Source organism: Leptonychotes weddellii, chromosome 9, assembly GCF_054177405.1.
Source record: "Leptonychotes weddellii isolate Sample4059 chromosome 9, ASM5417740v2, whole genome shotgun sequence".
Lineage (NCBI taxonomy): Eukaryota > Metazoa > Chordata > Mammalia > Carnivora > Phocidae > Leptonychotes > Leptonychotes weddellii.
Window position 1 is genome coordinate 4,324,434 of NC_138377.1, and position 23,664 is coordinate 4,348,097.

Consider the following 23,664-nt stretch of genomic DNA (forward strand, 5'->3'; position numbering starts at 1 on the left):
ACACCTATCATGAGGAGCACCAGGTGATGTATGCAAGTGTTGAATCACCATCTTATACACCTGAAACTGATATAACACTGTTAACTATACTAGAACTAAAATAAAAACCTTTTTTTAAAAAGTAAGGAAATTCTTGAAGCGGGGGAAATCGGAGGGGTAGACGAACCATGAGAGACGATGGACTCTGAAAAACAAACTGAGGGTTCTAGAGGGGAGGGGCGTGGGAGGATGGGTTAGCCTGGTGGTGGGTATTGAGGAGGGCACGTTCTGCATGGAGCACTGGGTGTTATGCCCAAGCAATGAATCATGGAACACTCCATCTAAAACTAATGATGTAATATAGGGGATTAACATAAGAATAAAAAAATAATAAAAAATAAAATATTATCCTTAAAAAAATTAAAAAAAATAAAAAGTAAGGAAATTCTGGTGCTTACAGGGAAGAAGATACTTCTCTTCCTCTAAGGAAAAAAGAAAAGTAAGGGAATTCTGACACCTGCTACAACATGGGTGAACCTTGAGGACATTACGATAAGTGACAATCACAAAGGACAGTCACCTAAACGGGTCACGGAAAGACAAATCCTGCATGACAGTGGGCTGGGGGAGGGGAGAGGCAGAACTAGTGCTTAATGAATAATGGATGCAGAGTTTCTGGTTTGCAGAATGGAGAGTTCTGGAGGTGGATGGTGGTGGTGAGTGCACAACAGTATGAATGCGCTTAACCCCCCTGAACTGTGCACTTAAACATGGGTAAGATGGTGAATTTTCTGGTACAGGTATTTTATCACAGGAAAGCTATACCAGTTGAGGAATGGGTAAGGCAGAGGTTTGGGGGTCCCCGGACACTGACACAGACCTACCACTGGCCAAGCCAAAGGTCTATCAAGAACTTTTTGTGCATATTCACCGAGCATGCCGGCTTCCATGGCCATGCATAGTCCGTCCTCCCTTTTCTGCTATATACCTGGACTGCAAGGCTGGTGGGGGCCTCTCTCCTTCCTTACTCCGTCAGCCACCAACCCGTTTCCTTCCAGCAGCACCTCCGGTGTCCCCTCCGGGAAGCCTGCCCTGACCCTCCACGGCTCTCTTTGCCCTCTGTTTACAAGTCCCCGTGCCCCACTGGGCTCCAGCCTCTGAAAACAGGAATGCGGTACTCAGCATCAGCTGCACCTGGGAGCTTGTTAGAAATGTAAATTATCCACCCAGTGACTCAATCTCTGGGCTCAGGAATCTGAGTTTTAACACGTCCTGCAGGTGAAGAGAAACGCACCCCCATCCTCTCCCCTCGCCCTCCCCTCACCCCATAGCTCTTAACCAACAGCTGCCCAGTGAGTGAGCACAAAGGGCCTGCCCTTGGCCTTGGGGCCCACTGAGGTGCCATTCACATGCAGAGCCCCCTGAGGGATGCACTTGCATCTTGTTCGGCCTCTTTCCTTCCTTGCCCTGCTGTCCCCTCTCTGCACCTGCTTCTCCCCGGAGCACGGCTCTGGGGGACCCCACCTCACATACAGGGCAGTGGCTCGTTCATGCTTGCACCTGGGAACTGGACCCCCAGGAGGTGTCCACCATTGTATGTGTTGACAGGTCTATGGCTTAACATTGATCAGTGCATTTTGAGAAGTGTTCTTATTCTTCCCAAAGGTGTCAGTTCTTTCAGCCAATGGAGCGACACCCCCAGTGGGGCTGTCTAGAGCATGGCTCTGTCCTCCCTACACAGACACCCTCCCAACCTTAGTGGGTGTCGTGGCGAATTCCTGTGTTGACCGGGCTGGGCTAAGGGATGCCCAGAGCAGTGGTAAAAACGTTATTTCTGGGTGTGTCTGTGAGGGTGTTTCAGGAAGTGGGTTTGAATCCCTAGCCTGAGTAGAGAAGATCGCCCGCCCCGGTGTGGGTGGACGCCACCCAATCCCCCCGAGGGCCTGAGTAGAACAAAAATGTGGAGGAAGGGCCAATTTGCTCTATGAGCTGGGACATCATCTCCTGCCCTGGGTTACCTACGCTCCTGATTTCTGGGGCTTTGGGATGCAGACTGGGACTCACATCTCCTGGGACTTACTGTCCCCCAGATTCTCAGGCCTTCGGACTGGGATTGATTTCTACCACAGGCTTTCCTGATTCTCAGGCTTGGAGATGGCTGACTGCGGGACTTCTCAGCCTCCATAACCAGCTGAGCCAATTCCTATAATAAATCCCCTCTTAAAGATCCCTGTATATATCCCATTGTTTCTGTTTGTCTGGAGACCCCCGAGTATACATACAGTGGGTCCTTCCGCTCTGCCCAACTGCTGTCTCTCCGCTCAGGCCCCATGAGAGGCAGGCCGGACCCCGCTGGCCCCACAGGGGTGTGCATTTGGGTGGCGGAGACCGTTCACTGGGCAGAGTATGACTCTCAGGCTGCCCCCTGCTGCGGCCCTTTCTTCTAGAAACAAGAACCAGCCGGTGCTTAGGTGCCTTAGCTACGGATCACAGCAGCGTCCTGGCCGAGGGGCCACACGGATGCTTGTCTTAGGGTTGTCATCTACAGAGACAGCGGCTCCCCTGGCTGAACCCCCCTGCACGGCCGGCCCCCTCTGGGAGCTCACACCCCACAGGGGACTGCTGGGACCGTGTGGGCCTGGCCTGGATCTGGCCTCACCTCTCCCACAGCGCGAGGCGCAGGCTCTTCCTGCCTCCTCTGAGCCTGGCTTCCCCGTGGGCAGAGCGGGGACAGCACGGCTCCCCTGCACAGAGTCTCACACGAGACCTGGCCCAGAGGGTAGGCCCTGCTGCCATTTTCCTTGTCCAGCTGTCTAGGGTGGGCCCACGGGGGCGGCAGCCCGGGCTTTGTGCTCCTTTGGGGAAGCAACCAAGAGAAAAGGCTTCTGGCAGCTGGAACTGGTGAGGTTTGCTGGACAAGGTCCCGACAGGAGGAGCTTAGCTTGTGTCCGGTGGGGAAGAACCACCCTCGGCCCCAGTGGTGGCCAGGAAGGCACGAGGGAGGGACGATTAGGGCTGAATTCTGGCCCCTGCTCTTCCTGTCCATGTGACCTGGTGCAGGTCAGTGGCCTCTCTGAGCAGCACTTTATTGTCTGTAAATCTGCAGGGCTGTGGAGACAAGGAAGGGAAGAAGTGAGAGGGAGAGAGGGAAGGAGAGGAGGGAGAGGAGGGAGAGGGGGAGGAGAGGGAGAGGGGAGTGAGAGGAGGAGGAGGGCAGCCCCGGAGGTCACACTGCAAATCACTGGCTGGCATGGGATTAGTGCCTGTCTTCAGCACCCCCACTCTGGCGCCCAGACCTCCTGGCCTGCTGCAAACCCTCTCCTCCTCAAGGAAGCGTTCAAGGCCCTGAGCTGGCCTGCAGTCCTAGCTAGAAGCAAAGTGCAGCCCTGATACCCAAACCCTGCCTTCGAGGGAGGGCCTCCATGGGTCAGTGACCTCTGGGAGCCACAGCCTCCCCCCGCCCTCCCTGCCCCGGCCTGGCCCAGCAGAGTGGGTGTGGTGATGCGCACGAAGGGTAGGAAGAGGCGTCCCCCACTGCCCTGAGCGGCCAGCCCACGTCACTCCCTGTGCTCAGTTTTTCAAAAGATTTTATTTATTTTATGTATTTGAGAGAGAGCAAGCAAGCAGATGGGGAGAAGAGCAGAGGGACAGGGACAAGCAGAGTCCACACTGAGCGCAGAGCCCACCAAGGGGCTCCATCTCATGACCCTGAGATGCAGACCTGAGCCGAAATCAAGAGTTGGATGTTCCACCGACTCAGTCCCCCAGGCGCCCCTCCCATGCTCATTTTTATTCTGTGCTGAGGCTCAGAGAGGTGAAGGAACGTGAATGGTAAAAGCTAAAATCAATCAAAACATCTGTCCAGCTTAGTGGAGGATCTAGAGGGAAGTCAAGAGAATAGTGATGCGGACCACAGCCAAGCTCGCAGTACCGTGTGTGAGTTCCGGGCGCCCCAGCTCTTGCCCAGCCTTTGTATTTGCAGACGCATGATGTCTAAAACAAGCAACGCTCATCTATAGGGTGAGGGGTCTGGGCAGTGTTTGCCCTCGGGGTAGTGCCTGGAGGAGGTATCGGGGGACCTCGGGGGCTGTATCATTCTGCCTCTTGATGCAGGGAGCTGTGTGTTCACTTTGTGAATTCACCAAGCGGTGCGCTTACAGCTTGCTCACTTTGCTGGATGCACACTAAATATCAATTTAAAAAAGCACACTTAGGGCGCCCGGGTGGCTCAGTTGGTTAAGCGTCTCCCTTCGGCTCAGGTCACGATCACAGGGTCGTGGGATCGAGCCCCGCGTCGAGCTCCCTGCTCGGCGGGAAGCCTGCTTCTCCCTCTCCCACTCCCCCTGCTTCTGTTCCCTCTCTCACTGTCTCTCTCTCTGTCAAATAAATAAATAAAATCTTAAAAAAAAATTAATAGACGGCTGAAAGTCATTTCCTTTGAGCAGTGACTTTTTAAAACCCTGCACGTAACACCCAACATAAAGGAAGGGTCCCATGCATTATGTTCTGCCGTCATTAGAAGCAGTAATTCTGGAGATGACACAGCAACGTGAGAAACACTTATGACACAATGGTGAGACCGAGGGACGGGAGACGCGCTCTTCCGGGTGGCTTGTGGGGACCGTCCTGCTCAGCAACAGGTGCAGTGAGGAAGGAAGCCCACGCACTAGCACGCTGCGTCTCCAAGTGAAGGGACTGCAGGTGATAGCGGTTTCTTGTTCTCCGTGTCTCTAACTTTCCACAGAGGTTTTGTTTCTTATACACATTTGGGAGTTTACTTTTTTTTTTTTTTAATATTTTATTTATTTATTTGACAGAGAGAGAGCACAAGTAGGCAGAGTGGTAGACAGAGGGAGAAGGAGAAGCAGGCTCCCCGCTGAGCAGGGAGCCCGATGCGGGGCTCGATCCCAGGACCCTGGGATCATGACCTGAGCCGAAGGCAGACGCTTAACGACTGAGCCACCCAGGTGCCCGTGGGAGTTTACTTTTTTAAGAGATGGAATGGTTTCAGCCTTGGCCCATAGCTCTCGATCCATGCGTGTCCACAGTGTTCTGGGGGCGGCTTCCTCAGGCCCTCCGGCAAGGGGGGTAGGGGGAAGGCGTGCCGGGGGCTCCAGTGTTCGGTGAGCCTGCTGCAAACCCGCAGTGCCGCCTCCCAGCCACTCACCAGGACAGGCCCTTCCCTCTCCAGCTGAGGCCTGGACCGTGACCGGGAAGGAGGGAATGAAAGGAAGGGTCTGATGTGCCCACATGTGGGGAGCAAAAAGGAGCTGACGGTCCCAGAAGGATGTAGACAGAGAAACAGGACCCCCTGGCCCAGGGCTATCCTCAAGGGTGGCTGAGGTGTGACCCGCAAGTCATGGCAGAACCTCCGGAAAGCCACGGGGAAGGTGGGCCCACATGGCAGCAGCTGGGCAAGAGGAGGGAGGGACACGGGGGAGGGGTGACCTCCATCCAGCCGAGCAGACCATGCAGAGCTCACCTTGAACCCCGACTGCCCAGGTGTCTGCTGCACGCACGGCAATGCATCTGGGAGGCCGAGGGTGGCTCTGGGGAGGGCAGGTGCCTGTGCTCACCCCAAACAACTCCTTCCCTTCCTGCTACCACCTGGATCCTACCCTGACTCTCGGCCCAGGCTAATCGCAAGATGCTAGGGCCACCGGGACCTGAGCACGCTCCCGTTCGGAGGAATATGAGCCCTTGAAATCTAAACAACATGTAAATCACACGTCTGGGTGTCAGCCTCCGTAGGTCAGACTATCAAGGTCTATGTGTCTGAAGAAAGTTGCCCCGGGGGGGCGAGTGCACGCCTGCCCTGCCCCCTCGGACCAACCAACAGCCAAGTAAACTCCAGATTCTTAGAAGACCCGAGTGCCATGTTTGAATGGAGCCTGCGTAGCGCCCCGCAATTTCATTGTCACGGGGAGGGAGGGCAAGCAGGATATGGGCTTCACAAGAAGTGCTTGTGAGCAAGCCTTGTCGGGACTAAGCACTCCTGGCCCTCCTTGGCCTCCCCAGGAAGCCTCCCTATCAAATGCATAATTTACGAGGATGAGCCAATGCATATTCATGAGCTCATCGCCTTCCAAAGGCCAGTTGCTGTCTCAGAAAAATCCTCCCATGATGAGTTATCGCATGGGAAGCCGAGGGCTGGGCTCAAGGCAGGACTCGGTCCTCAAAATTACTATAATCTCTAAAACTTGCTTTGAAGAAAATGCTCCCAACTGTGCCTACCTCTGGTCAAATGTGGGGGAGATGCAAAGAATGAAGCCTCTAGGGAACCCCTGAACCCCAAGGCCGCACAGATAGGGGCACACAGTAGCATTTCACGGAAACTGAGGCAGGGCTCCCCTCACCCCGGAAAAAACAACCCTGCATGCATTTTGGGTAGAACTCTGGAATAAGCCCTCCTAAGCCTCTGTTCACATAATAGCAAGAGCCCAAAAGCCCCCCTGGCTGGTTCTTACTCTTTCTGGACCTCAGTCTTCCCCATCTGTGGACTGGGAGGCTGATCCCTCCCTGTATCCACTCTGAGACACGCTTTTCACAATTAAGCACCTCTGAGACCGGAGCGAGTTCACCCGCCTTGGCTGGTGTCAGGGTATGAATGGCGGTGTTTTCTCTTTCTTAGTGGTCCAGAAGAGAATGTGCATCTAACAATCAGCGGGATCCTAGGCTCTGATGAGCACAGGCATCCTTTGTCCTACTGCACTTTGCAGATACCGCGTTTTTTGCAAATTGAAGGTTTGTGGCCATCCTGTGTCAGGCAAGTCTCCTGGTGCCATTTTTCCAACTGCATTTGCTCATTTCGTGTCTCTGTGTCCCAGTTTGATAATTCTCCCCAATATTTCATTATTCTTTTCATTAATCTTATATTTGTTAAGGTGATCTGTGCTCAGGCGCCTGGATGGGTCAGTCAGTTAAACGTCTGCCTTCAGCTCCGGTCATGATCCCAGGCCTCCCTGCTCAGCGGGGAGTCTGCATCTCCCCCTGCCCCTCCCCCTGCTTGTGTGTGCTCTCTCTCACGCGCTCTCTCTCTCTCTCACAAAAATAAATAAAAAATCTTTAAAAAAAAAAAAGGTGATCTGTGCCCAGTGATCACCACTTGCTGAAAGCTCAGCATGGTTAGTATTTCCTAGAAATAAAGTCTTTTTTATTTTTTTTAATTTTTTTAAAGATTTTATTTATTTATTTGAGAGAGAGAATGAGACAGAGAGAGAGAGCATGAGAGGGGGGAGGATCAGAGGGAGAAGCAGACTCCCTGCTGAGAAGGGAGGCCGATGCGGGACTCGATTCCGGGACTCCAGGATCATGACCTGAGCCGGAGGCAGTCGCTTAACCAACTGAGCCACCCAGGCGCCCCATAAAGTCTTTTTTAATTAAGGTATGTGCATTGTTTTCCTAGACACGATGGTCTTGCACACTTCATAGATAATTTATATCTGCCCTGCAAACCAAAACATCCATTTGTCTCACTTTATTGTGATAGTCCCCGTATCACGGCGATCTGTAACCAAACCCCAACATCTCTGAGGCACGTCTGTGCAACACTAAGCTCCCCCTTCAGAAGCACTGACTGTGTGCGGAGTGGTGAGCCCAGGGCTTTCAAACAGGTGCAGAGACAAGGCCACCTCCCCGAGCACGTAGGCCGGCACGGAGCAGGTGCTCAATGAACGCGAGTCTCCCCTTTCCACTCCTGGACAGCAAGGGCAGGCCCATTCCCCCTAATTCGTCTGGTAGAGAAATCTGTTCACAGAATTCCTGAGTCCACATTTCATTAGGTGCGTTTTGCGGCGTTTGAAGAGTGAAATAAGTGCCGGTTTAATTTAGATGTTGGGGTGGGGGTGAGAGGGAGCTTAGAAGTTTTCCCAAACTAGTCACAACCCAATTAAAATGCTACTCATGAAACCCAAGACAGTGATTCAGCTAATCCTCCATCTGGCATTTCTTGCTTACAAGCAACTCACATATGACTCAACTTTGATTCTGCTTTATTAAACATTAACCAGCACACTTCCTTATCCCAATAAAAGGCTATCTTGAAAGCCTCACCACACATGAGTGTGTGTGTGCCCTTGAGCGTGTGTGTGCCCGTGAGCGTGTGTGTGCACGTGAGTGTGTGTGTGCACATGAGCATGTGTGCGCCCGTGAGCGTGTGTGTGCGCGTGAGCGTGTGTGCGCCCGTGAGCGTGTGTGCGCGCATGAGCGTGTGTGGCCGTGAGCGTGTGTGTGCACATGAGTGTGTGCCCGTGAGCGTGTGTGTGCCCGTGAGTGTGTGTCACGTGCAGGTGTGTGCCCGTGAGCGTGTGTGCCCGTGAGCGTGTGTGTGCACGTGTGTGTGCACGTGTGTGCACATGACTGTGTGCCCGTGAGCATGTGTGTGCACGTGAATGTGTGTGCCCGTGAGCGTGTGTGTGCACGTGAGCGTGTGTGTCACGTGCATGTGTGTGCCCGTGAGCGTGTGTGTCATGTGCGTGTGTGTGCCCGTGAGCGTGTGTGTGCCCATGAGTGTGTGTGCCCATGAGCGTGTGTGTGCACGTGAGTTTGTGTGTGCCCGTGAGCGTGTGTGTGCACGTGCAGGTGCCCGCACGACGGGCGAGCTCATCCGCGAGCGCCCCAGGGTGTGTGACCTGAGTGTATGTAGGGCTTGGCCTTGTTGGCGTGTGACCTGTGCTGTCACACGGGGCCACAGCTTGGTTTAATATCCTGCAGTCACCACCTTGAGATCCTTGATAATTCTTGAACAGGGGCCTGTGTGTTCATTTAGCACCAGGCCCTGCAAATTGTGTGGCCGGTCTGGGTGTGTGTGTGTGTGTGTGTGTGTGTATGTGTGTGTGTCTGCACGCCTAGCTTACGCGTCTCGGGGAGTGTGGGCGTGAGCCATATGGATAAGGGGCACGTGCCCATGTGAGGACATGTGACAGAGGGCTGGAGAGAGTGAACATGAGGGGGTGTGGAGAATCTCGTGGATGTGCCAAGGGGCGCCCGAGACCGGGGCCCATGAGCCACACGGGAAGCCCCGAGATACAGGTCCGAGGGGCCTGAGTAGGGCTCAGGAATGCATCGTTTCAGAGAACCCCCACCCCTCGCAGCTGTAATGACACCAAAGTTTGAGAACCCCAGGGCGTAGGTTTGGGGCACTGAAAAGTGAGCTCCACGATTCTTTAAGGAGAGGTTTAGAACATCCCTGAGCTCAAGCCATCTCACCACCCACCCTAGTATCTCAAGTTCAGGTTCTTAAAGGAACAGAAGCCTGCCAGGAACACCAAGGAATGGATGGGCACCAAGGCTGCTAACCTCAGGGAACCCCAGCCAGAGGCCTCCCTCGGCTGCCTGGGCCCTGAGCCAAGCAGTGACTCATGCTGGAGCGGGACGGAGTGGCCTTGATGACCAGCCCTCCCCTCCCACCTCCCTGCAGCAGCAGGGCAGGGCCAGAGTTGCTACCCCTGGGACTTCTCCAATTTATCAGTGGGGGTCACGCCGTGGACCCTGCTCCTTGGCACCCCGCCCCTGCCCGGGGTTCCTGGCCTGACATCCCACACCGAGACCCACCCTAAATTGGAAGTGATTGCTGGTGACCGGCAACACCCCCCCGCCCCGGTGCCATGCTGGGGGGGTACCATCTCCAGAAGCACAGGGAAGGGTCCTCATTGCAGGCGCTGACCCTTGGATTGCTGGTGCCCAGGGACCTCACCCGGGATAATTCTGTTCCCAAGCCCCATTTCACTGAAAGCCATTCCAGGGTCAAGGCGTTACCCCCTCACTGAGTACAGCAATGGCGGGGACAGGGGCTGCCACTTGCCAACTGGACCTGGGCAGGTCGCTTGAGCTCTCTGAGCCTCAGTTTCTTCATCTGTAAAGTAGCCCGTCCTGTGCCAGCTCTCGGCTGGGGTTTGGCTCTTGCCCTCTGCCTTCCTCGGGCACACCACCCCAGGCCACAGGGCTGAGCGGAGAGGCACCCCGCGGGAAAGGCAGGCAGTGGGGGCGTCTCCCTGGGGGAGGAGGCCTCACACTGTCTTTGCAGGCGGGCACACCTCCAGGCCTGTTGCTCCCCTGCTTGACCAACAGACATGTCTCAGTTCCCCCCCGCCCCGCCCCATGGCGAGGGGGCCGTGGGGATTGAGCCACTAATCAGCAACAGTGCAAATCAGAATTGGAGTCCTACAAGCTCTGGGGACCAGGCAAAGCCCCCTGTTTCCCCGGAGGGGAAGCGGCCCCTCCCCGAGTGCTTTCTCCTATAGCTGTCACTATGAGACACCTACCACGCACCAGGCACCCCGCAGCCCCCCTGCTGGAGCCCTTGAAACCATCACAAGAGGTAGGCGGGGATGAGGGCTCAGAGAGGGTAGGCGTCTTGCCCAAGGACACACAGCGGGTGGAATCTGAGACTGAAGCCCACCAGGCATTCATAGGGACCCTGATGCAGACACCTGGCCCCTCAGAGCAGGGCCAGTCCAGCCTCCAGCCCTCTGGGCCTCCAGGATCCCGATGCCATTTGAGGCTGCATATCCCCATGGTTCCTCCCTCCGCTTCCCGACACAGCCCCGGTGGCAGGGAGCCCAGCCCTTCCACTATTCACGCCTCCCTTCGGCGGCCAGCAGGGACCTGGCAGAGGCCCCGGCTTTGCCAGGAAAGATAAGGCGCCAACACCTGACTCGTCCTCTTCTGAGCTCCATCTCCATTTTCCAAAAGAACACAAAAGCTTGCTGTTCCTGGCCCTGTGCCGGAAGCTGAACCTCCTTCTCATGAAAGGAAGATAAACCATTAGCAGGATTAAGACCAGTTAGATGTTTTTAAAAAGACTGGTTAGATTTACAGCTTTTCCTCGTGACCACCTGTTCCCTCCTGTAACAGTGCAGGTGTTTGAGGGGCGGGTGCCTGCCATCTGCGGGGGGTCTGGCGGGCGGCAGGGGAGGCCTCGGCTCCCGTGTGGGGTCCATACAGCACTTCCCAGCTCAGCTGCTACTAGTTCCGCCTTAGAGGTGGGGAAACTGAGGCTGGCTCAGACCACTCAGCGGGTGGATGGCTTTGCCAGTGTTCCTTGCCCCAGGATGGCAAGCTGACTTACCTGCCCTCAAAACAAGACTTGCAGCAAGTGAATTCATGTGGGCAAACCCTGCCTGCCCACACCCGAACCTCTAACTTTACAGTTGGGGCAAACAGAGATTGAAAACAAGAAGGCCAGGCCACCAAAGGGAGCCCGGGAGGTCGGTCTGCAGCCCTTGTGCCTCCCCTTCCCCCCTCTCCTCCAGCACAGGGAGCCCCCCAGCCCAGGGCAGGCCAGGCTGGGAGTCGAGGCCTGGCCTCACCCAGAGGTCACGGGTGCCAGGGCTGGGGGAAGCAGGGGGTGGGGGAGGCGGCATTCCAGGCTGAGAGGTGCCCCCTTCCCTGGCAGACCACGCCTCTGCCCCAGGATTAAGGGGATGTCACAAGGAGGGACACAGTGTGGCGGTGTCTTGTGCCCCCCACCTCCAGGGGTGAGGCTTCAGAGCGCACCACCAGTAGCCCCTCCCCCACTTCCCACATCAGGAAACTGAGGCCCGGAGAGGGAAGGGAATTGTCCAGGAGCCCCAGTGACACGGGGCAGGGACAAGGGGGGTGCAGTCCGCAGGTGAGTCCTCACACCACCCTGCACTAGCCACGTGACAATCCACCCCCTCCGGGCCCCAGTTTTCTTGTCCATAAAGTGGGAGTGAGGGTCGCCCCTGGTGGTGGGGCTGTGGGGGAGAGAGGACAGGGTGCACAGAAGGGCCTTAGACGCGTCTTGACCCTGGTGCTTCCTTCGTAAAGGCCGCCAGAGGAAGAGCAGCGTTGGACGAATAACAAGGCTATTTGTTGAGCATCTACTATGTGCCAGGTGCTGGACGTAGACTCAGACGAGGGTGCCGCCCTCACAACGGCCCCAATCTGGTGAGGGGCCCCTGGCAGGGAGGGAAGGGGGGCTTTGCTAAGGATAAGGAGGTGTTCCCGGAGGAGGAACCAAACGGAGAGAAATGGCCCAGAAAGTACAGAGTGCTGTCTCCTGGCCTCACCTGGGGTGTGAGGGGTGGGCAGCCGGCAGAGCTCCCAGACAGGCAGTGTGTGCCGGGCCGAGGGGCTTAGACTACGTTCCGGTGGAGAAAAGTCCCCGAGGAGTCCCACCCGCTGAAGCATCAGGGACCCCAGGCCACAGGGCTGAGCGGAGAGGCACCCCGCGGGAAAGGCAGGCGGTGCGGGCGTCTCCCTGGGGGAGGAGGCCTCACACTGTCTTTGCAGGCGGGACCCCCTCCACGTGTTTGCCTACCAAGCCACCTTCACCGCTTCCTGCTCACCGCCGTCCCGAGGTGGGCCTCGAGTTCCAAACAGGGAAACTGAGGCTCAGCCGGTGCGGCACCCCCGCCCCACATGTGGTCAAGCGGGGAGTCCAAGCCGGGCTCTCAGCTTCCCTGAGTATGTCTTCCATCATCCGCATATTTTAGGGTTTATTTTCTTATTCAGGCTTCTCTATTTTAAAAAAAACTACTGTTTTAAAGAGTGTATTTTTTTTTAACGTGTCTTTTTGGAAGGTAGCAGCTGATTCTTCCTGCAGTCAGGCCCCACTGTACTCCCTCTCCCACCAACCCTGTTTACTCCAGGCCATAAATCACTTTCTTCACTGGGGTCGGGAAACAAAGGGGAGACAGTTGCCCTTGGCACTGGGCAACTTTGGTCCGACAGCCAAAGACGGTTCAGGAGGGAGGGAGAGGAGCGGGGCTCAGAGGCCAGGAAGGTGTGAGGTGCTCCCTTGAGCGCAAAGCCTTTCCCTTGGGGGATCTGAGCCCCTTGGGCTGCTTCCCTGGGCCCCCAGCCAGAGCCCTGGGAGACCACAAGCTTCTCGGGGATCCTGTGTTGATGCCTGCAGTAAGTAGGCTGAAGGCGCCTAGCTCTACTCACTAGGTCCTTGGAATGTTACCATATATGGGGAAAGGGTCTTTGTAGATGTAATTAAATTAAGGATCCTGAGGTGGGCGGACTCTCCTGGATTATCCAGATGGTCCTAAATGCTGCGGGGGGCCTACTTAGGACAGAGCAGCAGAGATCTGATGCACAGAAGGGGGACAAGGAGGCCCCGGAGGCAGGGACAGAGGGATACGGCCCCCAGTCAAGGAGCACCTCCAGAGGCTGGCAGAGGCCAGGGACGGATTCTCCCCCAGTGGGAGCATGGCCCTCCTGACACCTGGACTTCGGCCCAGTGTGTCTAATTGCAGACTTTGGGCCTCCCGAACTGTGAAAAAATTCATTTCTGTTGTTTCATGCCACCAAGTTCATGGCTATTTGTTACAGGAGCCCCAGGAGACTGGGCAGGAGCCGGAGGGGAGGGTCGGGGGGGAACAGCCAGGCCCTTGGGGGTGGACACTGCCCGACGTCCTGGGGCTGGGCACAAACTTCCTCTTGCTTCAGGCCCTGCAGTGTGGTCTACACTGCAGAGCTCGCTCGGGATCCCACCGGGTGACCCACAACCCCCACAGAAGTAGAGGCAACAGGAAAGGCATGGTCTCCTCCCTCACTGGGCTGACACTCGAGTGTACGGACGTCGAACAAAATAAAGCTACACTTTGCCTGAAGCCCTATCCCACCTCCCTCCCGCCACCTTTCCCACGGAGGCAGGTGCATAGACACGGACCTCCACCTCTATCTCTAGAATCCCCCGACCCTGCCCTTGACCACGAGCACTATTCCATTCGTGCTTGGCAGCTACCCTATAAGGTATCATTGGCTTCATTTTATGCACGAGCAAACAAAGGCCCAGAGAGGTTCTGTGGCTTGCAAAGGTCACACAGCCCTGGGTAGCAGAGCTCGAATGCCAATGCCATCTCACTGATTCCCCAGCTACACTCCCACCCCTGCTTCTCACCTGCTGCCCCGAGTGGCTATGGGCACAGTGGCAGCATCCACATCTAGCCCCAGAGCCTGGAGTCCCCTTGGGGTATGACCCACCATTCCCAGATTATAGGCTCAACTGAACATCCAGGGCCACAGGGGTGAACTCTGCCTTTCTCCCACTGGGCTCCAGAACAGAACATGAATTGTTCCCTCTGGGGCAGCCTAATGAGCTTACTATCTGGAGGTGGATTGGCTTTCCCTCACCCCCTGCCCAGCTCCCGGCTCTGGTTACAGCTACACAATCAGCTTGACCATCGGCACCTCTGCCAGGCTCCAGGCTCCCGCCCGAGCTCACAGGAGGATGCTCCTGGCCGATTTCCAGAGCTCTCCATGGACAGACGGAAGCTTGCAAGTCCAGGAAGGGCAACGTGACCAGCCTCGAGAGAAGTCCAGGGGAAGAGGCCAAATGACTTAAGATAAGAAAAACATGCAGGTGTCCCTCACCGGAAACCCCAATGACGGGCCCGGCTTATCTTCCCTGAGCGTGTGGTCTGGACACCTGCCTCGTCTGGGTTGTGCCGATGCGGCCGACTCCCTTGGCCGGCCCAGCCCAGCAGCTAGGGAAGAAACCACCAGGGCTGGGCCAGTGTCAGTCAACACCTTCTCTGATGAGGTTTGTCCCTTTCCTAAATGGGTTGGCAACTTGCAGAAACTGTCAACTTTCCTACTCTCTTCGACTCCCTCCCTCCCACCAGCCTTCAGAGGAGGCACTGTAAGCCCAGACCGCAGCTTTGAGCAGGAAACATTTGCTGGGCAGCTGCTCTGGGCCAAGATCCTGCAATTATCTCCCTGAATCCTCACCACAGCCTGGGAGGCAGGCACTGTCCCTGTCCCCATTTTACAGATGAGGACATTGAGGCTTATGGTCTCAGAGCCAAGGGGGTGATGCCAAGGAGCACAGGAAAAGACATTCAACACCACTAGTCACTAGAGAAAGGCCGATCAAAACCACAGTGAGATACCCTCCCACCCGCTAGGATGGCTGGAATCAAACAGGTAACGACCAGCGTTGGTGAGGATGCGGAGGAAGGGGAACCCTCGTGCACCCCTGGGGGGAATGCAAGCTGGTGCTGCACACACGGGACGTGCCCAATGAGCACTGCCGAATCAGGTGGTCCACTGAGACCACGGACCCCTCCAGAGGGGAGCAGCAGGGAGAGTGTTTTCTGCAACTGCACCATGCTTGGACACTTTTTTCCACCCAAAATAAATCAGGCGGGAACCCTAGAAGATGTGTTTAAACTAGGACGAGAGTTCTCTAAACAGTCTGGCTTAGAGGTTGGAACCGGGGGGGCCCCGGGGCTGCAGGGGCGTCTGATCCCCAGCAGGGAGTCCTACTATCCCAGTTTTATTAATTTAATTAATATTTAATTTATTTTAATTAATGAAATATTTACTTAATATTTTATTTAATTAATAATATTAATGTATTAAATTCCAGCTTTATTTCCAGCCATTCAGGTGACGTCATCGACCCTTACGGAAAGGCTTCGAGACAACCTCTAGTCTTTGCAGACATTATTTTTAAACCAGGTCTTATCTCATCATACAAAACGACATGTGGCTTTCATGGCCACAGCCCTCCGGTTAAGCTCGTTTCATTAGATGCTACTATTACTCAAACTGACCGCGAGACTCTAGGTGGTGGTGGTGTCGTGGGATCAAGGAAATAGTGCCTGCCTCAGAGAGACGGCGCACAGACTCATAATTCACCTTCCAATATATTTCTACCATCATTTCCTTCTAAACTCAGACCCTGTTTCTTCATCCGTTGACTGCGTTGATTGAACAGGCTCCGGAGCTCTCCAGCCCAGCACCCTCTTCAGTGCGTGAGCAAATAATAAATCAACAGAGCTTCGCGGCAATTAACGGCTCATGTTTCTCTTGGTTATGCTTTTCCTTGCTGGTGTGGTGACCCAATCTCTCAGACACTGATGTTTGTGCTTTTAAATGCAAATTCAAATCTGTGGGAAAGAACACGTTTTGAAAAATCTTGTCCCTTGCTTTGTGACTTGCATGTTGGAACGATTCATAATCTGCATTTCAGATGCTTACAGACTGCAGCTCAGATGATACGCTCCCAACATTTCATAATTAAAATGGATTACTTTTTTTTTTAAGTCAATTGGGGACAAAAGTCAACGGGGGGGCAGATATGACTGCCATTCACAAACGGAGGGCTGTACTCCGCCTTCTGGCCATTAGGTGTGGCCATGTGACTCGCTCGAGCCAATGAAATGATTGTAGTGGCAGGATGGGCCACTTGGGCATGGGAGGGTTTAATTGTCAGTGCGGTGTCTCTGTCTCTCTGCCAGCCTCATAACTGGGGAAGCATGGGTCCATATGGAGGCATCAGGCTGAGCCACCGCCTAGGTAACCCGCCCTGAGAGTTACCCAGATTGGCAAAGGACTTTGCATGAGCGGGAAATATACCTTTGTTGCTTTAAGCCGCTGGGATTTACTTGGTTTTTTTTTTTCCAGCGCATACTGAGCCCATCCTGGGTGCTATTATCAGTAAAAAAACAAAGGGTCTGTGTTGATGAATGCAAAGATTTGAAATCAGCAGTTGTGGATGACAATGGGTATCTCTGACTCATCTCAGCCACCAGTTTCTTTTATTTTTTTTTAAGATTTTATTTATTTATTTAAGAGAGAGAACACATGGGGGAGAGGGGGAGGGAGAGAGATTCTGAAGCACACTCCAAAACTGAGCACGGAGCCCGACACGGGGCTCGATTCCACAACCGCAAGATCATGACCTGAGCCAAAATCAAGAGTCGATGCTTAACCGACTGAGCCACCCAGACGCCCCTCAGCCACCAGTTTCTGTCTTTTATTTTGACTACATAGATTCAAGAAAATACAGGAAGTGGTCGCAAACGCCAGCAGCTCCATTTAAAGATATAATAAAAATTAAAAAAAAAAAAATCTACCTTGCTTTCTCAAGAATGCTCAATTAGAATGAACCCAATCCCTTAAAAGAACAGAAATGGGTAACTTTCGTTTCCCAGTTGAATTCCCAACAGCTTCTAACCGGTACTTGTTGTCGTGTTAAGACCCATCCCAAGGGCACTTCAGACACCGGAGCAGGGACCTGAGCCACATGGCGTGAAAGCGCGTTCACTTGCTGCTTGGAGATGCCCAGGGCTGTAATGAGGGCGGGTGCAGAGCAGGGCCCCGAGCCCCACCTGATGTTGGAACACAGGACATGTGTGCAGAGTCATGTGCTCGCCTGTAGGATTCTATGAGGGTGGATGCCAACAAATAACATCCCCGAGGCCAAAAATGAAAGGAGGCTTGTTGCGGGTCACCCAGCAATGAACCCCACCCAACCATCTCCCCTGCCATCCAACATCCTGTGAGCTGGACAGAGGTGTCCAGGTGGGCAGCACTCAACCAGATGGTTGGGGGGTGGGCGCTCCAAGGGGACAGGGTCCCCTAGGAACCGCAGAATCAAGGGAGGGGTCCTGGAGGAAGCAGAGCCCTACGGAGGCCAGATGATGGGCTGACTTTGGGCAGGAGGAGAGAAGGCAGGAAGAAGGAACAAAGGTGCCACAGGGAATGGGCTCATGTTTGGGAATCAAGCCTGAGTCCCCGTTTATCATTCCCCGGTTGGGTGACCCCGAGCCAGTCTTTCTTTCCCTTGGGCCTCAGTCTCCCCCTCCATAATGCAGGGATTCCACAGGTTGGGAGTGCGGACATGGCACTGACCTATGACAGGAGGGAGCTGTGAGGGGCAGGACTAGGGGGCCTTCTGTGTCCTGTGTCTGCCCCCCACCCCCCTGCTCTCAGCCAGGTCGTGTGATGCTGCTCAGGTTGAGCCCTTCTGCCATCAGGAGCAGGTGCCTGGCACATCTACGGCGAGAGTTTTCAGGTTGACTCCTGAGCACCATCGGCTGCCCTCCATTCCTCCCCCAGGCCTCACGGTTTGTAAAGATTTTTTTTTTTTTTTAAGATTTTATTTATTTGCGAGAGAGAGAATGAGAGACAGAGAGCATGAGAGGGAGGAGGGTCAGAGGGAGAAGCAGACTCCCTGCCGAGCAGGGAGTCCAATGCGGGACTCGATCCCGGGACTCCAGGATCATGACCTGAGCCGAAGGCAGTCGCTTAACCAACTGAGCCACCCAGGCGCCCCTGTAAAGAATTTTAAGGCAACATCTCACGGAGCCCCCATGACAGTCCCTGGGGTTGTGGTGTCACCTGCACTTACAGATGAGGCGAGCCAGGGGGAGAGAGGAGAGCCTGCCTACGTCCACAGCGTCCACGGCAGGGGCCGGGTCTGCCTGACTTTGGACACCATCCTCCATCCACTCCCGTGTGTTTTTACAGACCAACTCTGAGACTTTGCCAGGTCAGCCCCAGTCCCTTGGAGATGAGCATCTGTCCTCTGGACATCCCTGGTGGGGGAGGCAACCCGGGGACGCAGCCTCCCTGCCCCCACATTCAACAGTTGCTTAACCCCCCTACTCCCCTGTCCCTCCCCTCCTGAGTCAGCCTCATCCTTCTCCTCAGGACCATCCTGTCAGCCTCCTCTGGGCCTCTTGGCCTCCAGATTCTCTAGTCCCTGCCCCCCACACATGGAAGCAATGCAGGTAGCCCCTGGCTAGAGTTCTCACTAGCTCCCTATTGCCCAAGAGATGAAACCTGAACCCACTTACCCATCTAGAAAGGGGGAAGCCCTCATCAACTGGAGGGGGAACAACCTAGAGAGATGACAAGGCCCAGGGAGCAAGCCTGCCTCTCCTGGGGGAAGACACTTCCTCTCCAAGAGCAAGCCCTAAATAATTAAAATGTTTTGCTTTAATCTCCTCATTGACACAGGCACAGGCCCTGAGGCCAGTTGGTAAACACGAAGGCGAATCAAACCCAGGCCAGGACAAGGAGGGAGAAGGAAGTGGGGCTCTCTCTGGGCTCTGGGGATGCCAGGACGAATTGAGTGGGATATGGGGGTGGCCCACCCCAATGTCAGGCCCTCCACCCTTGGGAAAAAAAAAAACATTGTATCCAGGCAAAGAGAGATACTTGGGGAGCCTTTGGGGGACCCCAGAAGCTGTTGGATCCCAGCTGAATCGCTCGGAACAGCTCCAGGAGCTGCAGAGCTGAGGGAGGTGATAAAGACAGGGGAACGGGCAGTAGCAAAGCCTGTCCACTGCCCACTGAACGAACAAAGGGAGGCTGGGGTCCCCAGGGGCCACGGCCTCCGTGGGAGTTTACTCAGGAGGACAAAGAGTCACTCTGTTGGCTGAACCCTCATCACGTTAGGGGTGCCCGTCCTCACCACACCCTCCAAAGCAGGGCAAACGGAAACCCACCCCTGAGGCTCAGAGAGGCTGAGCGACTCACCCAAGGCCACAGAGCCAGGGGGCGGTAGAGCGGAGATTCGAACCCCCACGCTCTGAGGGACTTGCATTCCTTGCTCTGCTGAGAATAACGGCCTATTCTTTGGTGCTTGGAATTGTAAAACTGCTTTGCTGGAAACTCTCCCAAACACGTGGGGATGGAGGCTGGATTCTCTTCCTGCAGAGTTCTGCCAGGAGGGGAGGGGGCCGACCACGAGGTCAAAGGCAGGAAGAGACACTCAGCAGACCCGGGATGCGTGGAGCCAGCACCTTCCGGCCCCTCCGTCCAGGCCCCGGCAGCCCTTAGAGACACTGTCTCCAGACCCAGCGAGGGACACGGTAGGGCCCCATTTTACAGACGGGGGAACTGAGTCTCCGTGGGAAAGGGGCCCGTCCCGTGCTGTGCTTCACTCGGGGGCGGAGCCAGGCCTAGAATCCCGCCAGCTGTAAGGGAAGCCCCTTCGCCGGACCGGGTGTGCGGGCTGGCAGCTCCTGCTATAAATACAACGTCGACTCCGGTAACCTTAGCCTCCAGGCTCCCCTGTCCAGGCACAGCGCCACAAGTCCTGGAGCCGACCGCATGCCGCTCTGCTCTGCTCAGCACAGTTTTCCTGACACCTTAACCAGGTACCACATTTTTTGGTACAGGCTCCAAATTATTGGAGACAATGCTGAGCTAGCTCTGTCCGAAATGAGAAGGGCTGTTTTTCAGATGCGAGCCGCAAGGGCCTACAAGACCCCCCCAGCCCCGTCCTGAGCGAGGGGCAAGCAGGGTGGGATTTCCTGGATGGGGCCCTGAGTCTGGGTCTGGGGAGCTGGGTTCGAATCCTGACTCTACCATTTACCAGTGGGGCGAACTGGGGCCAGTCTATTTGCTTCTCTGAGCCTCAGTTTCCCTAGCTGTGCAGTGGAGTTCATGCATCCCCTCTAGGGATCAAACAACATCTCCAAAGTGGCCAGGACAAGACCCAGCACATAATCTGTCCCCTTCGTTTTCCTCTTTGGCTGCAGCTCACTTATTGGTTGAGCAGTAATAAGTTACACCTGCTAACAGTAAGCCTGGCGTTATTTTAAGCGGGTTATATGCTTCCCGCTTTACTCTGTATGTTATATGCTTTACTCTTCATTGGCACTTGAAGAGCTAATATCCTATTATTGTCCCCATTTAACAGATGAGGAAACTGAGGCACAGGGACCTTCAGTAACCTGCCCTCGGTCACACAGGTCGTGGCTGGGGAGCTGAGAACTTTCCTGCTATAGACACAGGCCCAGGGATCGGTTTCTGAAAAGAGGTAAAAATATTTCACAGCAGCCTCCTGGACCCAATCACTGCCCATGGGGCTGGAATCCCAGAAAGTCTTGACCTTCAGACAACACACTCTAAGAGACCCCCCCAAATAAACACGCATACACCACTGCACCCAGGTGTTGCCTCTACTCCGGCCAGCCAGATTCCCCAGCAAGTCCAGCACAGCAGAGCTGGCACTCTACAGGCAGGAAGCCAAGTCCCCGGCTCGCCCAGGGCCACCCGCCCAGCCAGGGTGGGCAGAGCCACGACCGTGCCTGCCGGCCCCCAGCCCAGCTGACCCTCTCCTACACCGTGAAGGGGCAGTAAAGGCCGTGTCTCCTCCCAGCCTCCCACACACACATGCACACGCACACGCTCAGCGCCCATTCCATCGCCCCGGCGGGCTAAATATTGTTCTGGCCTTCCTGAAATACCCAGCTCTGTGCGGGTGGTTTTACAAGCTGCTAAAAGCAGGGCCGTGTCCCTGGTGGAGGGAGAGAGCTATTCCGGGTTCGTGTCAGGTGTGGGCAGAGCCAGCCAGAAAGGGCCTGTCTGCTGCACCCACCCCCCCCCCGGCTCCTTGGCAGACAATTCCTGGCAGCCTGCACCACTAACGCTTGGGGGAAGAGGGTGAGGTCAGGCCAGTTTTGTTGGTGTCCCCCTCCCCAACACACACGCACACACACACACACACACATACACACACTCTTCCAAATCTCACTTGGCCAGGCCCAGGTGCCAGGACTGTCCACCAGACACCACCCCGGGGGTGCCACACTGCTGTCAATCACAACCCTCCCAGGAACCCCAGGCCAGCCTGACACGCCCAGGATGCTCCACGGCACTGCGGGACAGATAAGGACTCCAGGGACCACCGACATGCAGTGGCTTAGGCAAGAAGGCGCAGCTGGAGGGGCCAGACTGGGAGGCAGAGAATCCTGCCCAGGACCCTCCACCTGCTGCTTCCTCGAGGCCATCACTGAATGCTCACTGCATGCCAGGCCCCGATAGATGGGCGGTCACACGTTATCACTCAATCTTCACAACCACCCCGGGGGTGGGGGGACTGTTAGCACTGTCTCTTTTTTCACTTGGGGATACTGAGCTTCAGAGCAGTGAAGTTCCTTGCCCCAGGTCGGTCACCCAACCTAGAAGTGAAAGAATTGGGATTTGAACCCAGGCAGCCTGGAGGAGGCTGTGGGCAGCCCTGGTCCCACCCACGGCCGGCTAGAGGGATGTCCACCTCAGAGCCTTCTTTCAGCTGGAAGGAGCCGAGGGTGGTCAGGCAGCTGCACAGGGGAGCCAGTCCCCTGGGGAGGGCAGAGGGTATGTGCGCAGACCCCGCCCCTCTGCCTTTGTGTCCCGGGCCATTTCCAACCTAGAGGATTTGGGGACTCCTGGAGGGCCTGCCTTGTGCAGGTAGACCAGGGGCTCAGAATTTCCCAGAGGTCTCAGATCTTCAGGGAATCAGATGGAAGCTGGAGGCTCCCCCCACCCAGATACATGTTCACACACACTGGTTTGCATGCAGTTCCAGGGGCCCGTGGCACCCCGCGCCCACAGCCCAGCGCCCGCGGCGCCGTGGGTCAGCTCCGGACTCCCCGGATGGCCACGGGCACGGCTTCCTGCTCTAGGCCCACCGGGGAGCAGCAGAACTCAGCTCTGAAAGGCCAGTTCCCCTGCCAGGAGCACAGCCCCCCTACCCCCCCCCCCACTCCAGGCATCAGGCTAGGAGGAAGGGGGTCCAGCCCCGCAGCTGCCTGCAGCCTGGGGTGGGGGCGCCTGGTGCCCTCGGCGACAGCGGCCTTGGCTCTGCACCTGGAGCCGTGGTGGGTAAATATAGCACTGCGACTCACCGGCCGAGGGGCCCTCGCCGTCCGACATGGTGCAGGAGATGGGCAGCCGGCCGGCCACCAGCCTGCAGGGACGCTCAGAGCCGTCAGTGGCTGTCACCCACCCGGTGGGGCTTGGGGCTGCCGGGGCTGCTCCGTGTCCAGTCCCCAGGCAGTGTCCCGCCCGAGCCGGCCCGGCGGCCCCCCCTCCCCATTCTGGGCTGGGCAGATAAGAACGTGCTCCCGAGCCAGGAGCCCGCCCGATTGGTGGATAAATCTGGGCACTGCCCTCCCCTGCCCTGGGCCTCTCCCGGGCAGCCTCGGAACGTTGCCTGAGAAACTGCTGCACCCCTGGGTGCTTGGTCAGTCCCCAAGACCCCAGCCCCAGCCCTGGAGACTCCAGAGTGCCTGAGCCTCTCTCCCTGGGAAGGGTTCCACTCAGCCAGTGAGGGGCTTTTATGGGCATTGGAGGAAAAGACGGAGTGATGCCACCCCCTGAGCCCGTGCCTGGTGCTGCCTCGCGGGTCCTCTCACTCGGCTCTCCGGAGCAGCCGCGACCCACCCAAGGCCACCCGGCCAGTGAGGGGAGTGACCAGAGCCGGACTCTGGAGCCCGACTGTCTGTCTCCAAGGCTACAGGAAGGCGTGGCCCTTGCCTTTGTTTGTCAGTCCAAGAGCAGCCACTTCTGGGCACCTCCTGGGTGCCAACTGGGTGCTGTGGGGGGATGGAGGGGGACTCCCTGGGGGAGCCACAGGACCCAGTGTCGGGCACAGAGTGGGGATGTAGGAAATATTGGTTGGGAGGACACATCTCAACAAGCACTTAGTATGTACTTGCTGTGTGCTTGCCTAAGAGGTAACCCAGTCCTTCTCCTCGGTTGGAGGGCCTGGACCAGAGACTAGGGCAATGAGGCAAGTGGAGGGCTCTGGGCTCCGCTCCCAGAGGCATCACCCTTGGGCTGGGCATCACTGGGCCCCCCAGGGCTCAAGGTCTACCTGGTTCTGCATGCAGGGCACAGAAGGAGTGAAGTGGCTTAAAGAGGAGAGAAGCTGGTAATCAACCCCAAATAGAAAGATACAGGAGGGCTTCCAGGAAGAGCCGGCATTTGAGTCATGTCTTTGAAGAATCTGAAAGTTTTTTCAGCGAAAGAGAGGGCATTTCAGGAAAAGAGATGAGCAGGTGCATAGATAAGAATTGGGAACCTTGACTGGAGAGTGCCAGGTGTCCCTGGCAGGGGCTGGAGGTTATGATCATCCAAAAGAGAGGAGGTTGAGGGCGCCTGGGTGGCTCAGTTGGTTAAGCGACTGCCTTCGGCTCAGGTCAT

The 23,664-nt window shown here is 56.0% G+C and overlaps 1 protein-coding gene across 1 annotated transcript in view; it reads right to left on the bottom strand.

The window, feature by feature from the left end:
• LOC145723362 (echinoderm microtubule-associated protein-like 1) overlaps positions 1-22,533 on the bottom strand; it is a 433,105-nt gene extending 410,572 nt beyond the window's left edge. The window contains exon 1 of the mRNA XM_081829948.1: positions 22,365-22,533. Within this exon, the coding sequence (XP_081686074.1) occupies positions 22,365-22,392 (28 nt within the window). The 5' untranslated portion in view covers positions 22,393-22,533. The remainder of the gene's footprint in view (positions 1-22,364) is intronic.
• Positions 22,534-23,664: the final 1,131 nt, after the last annotated feature.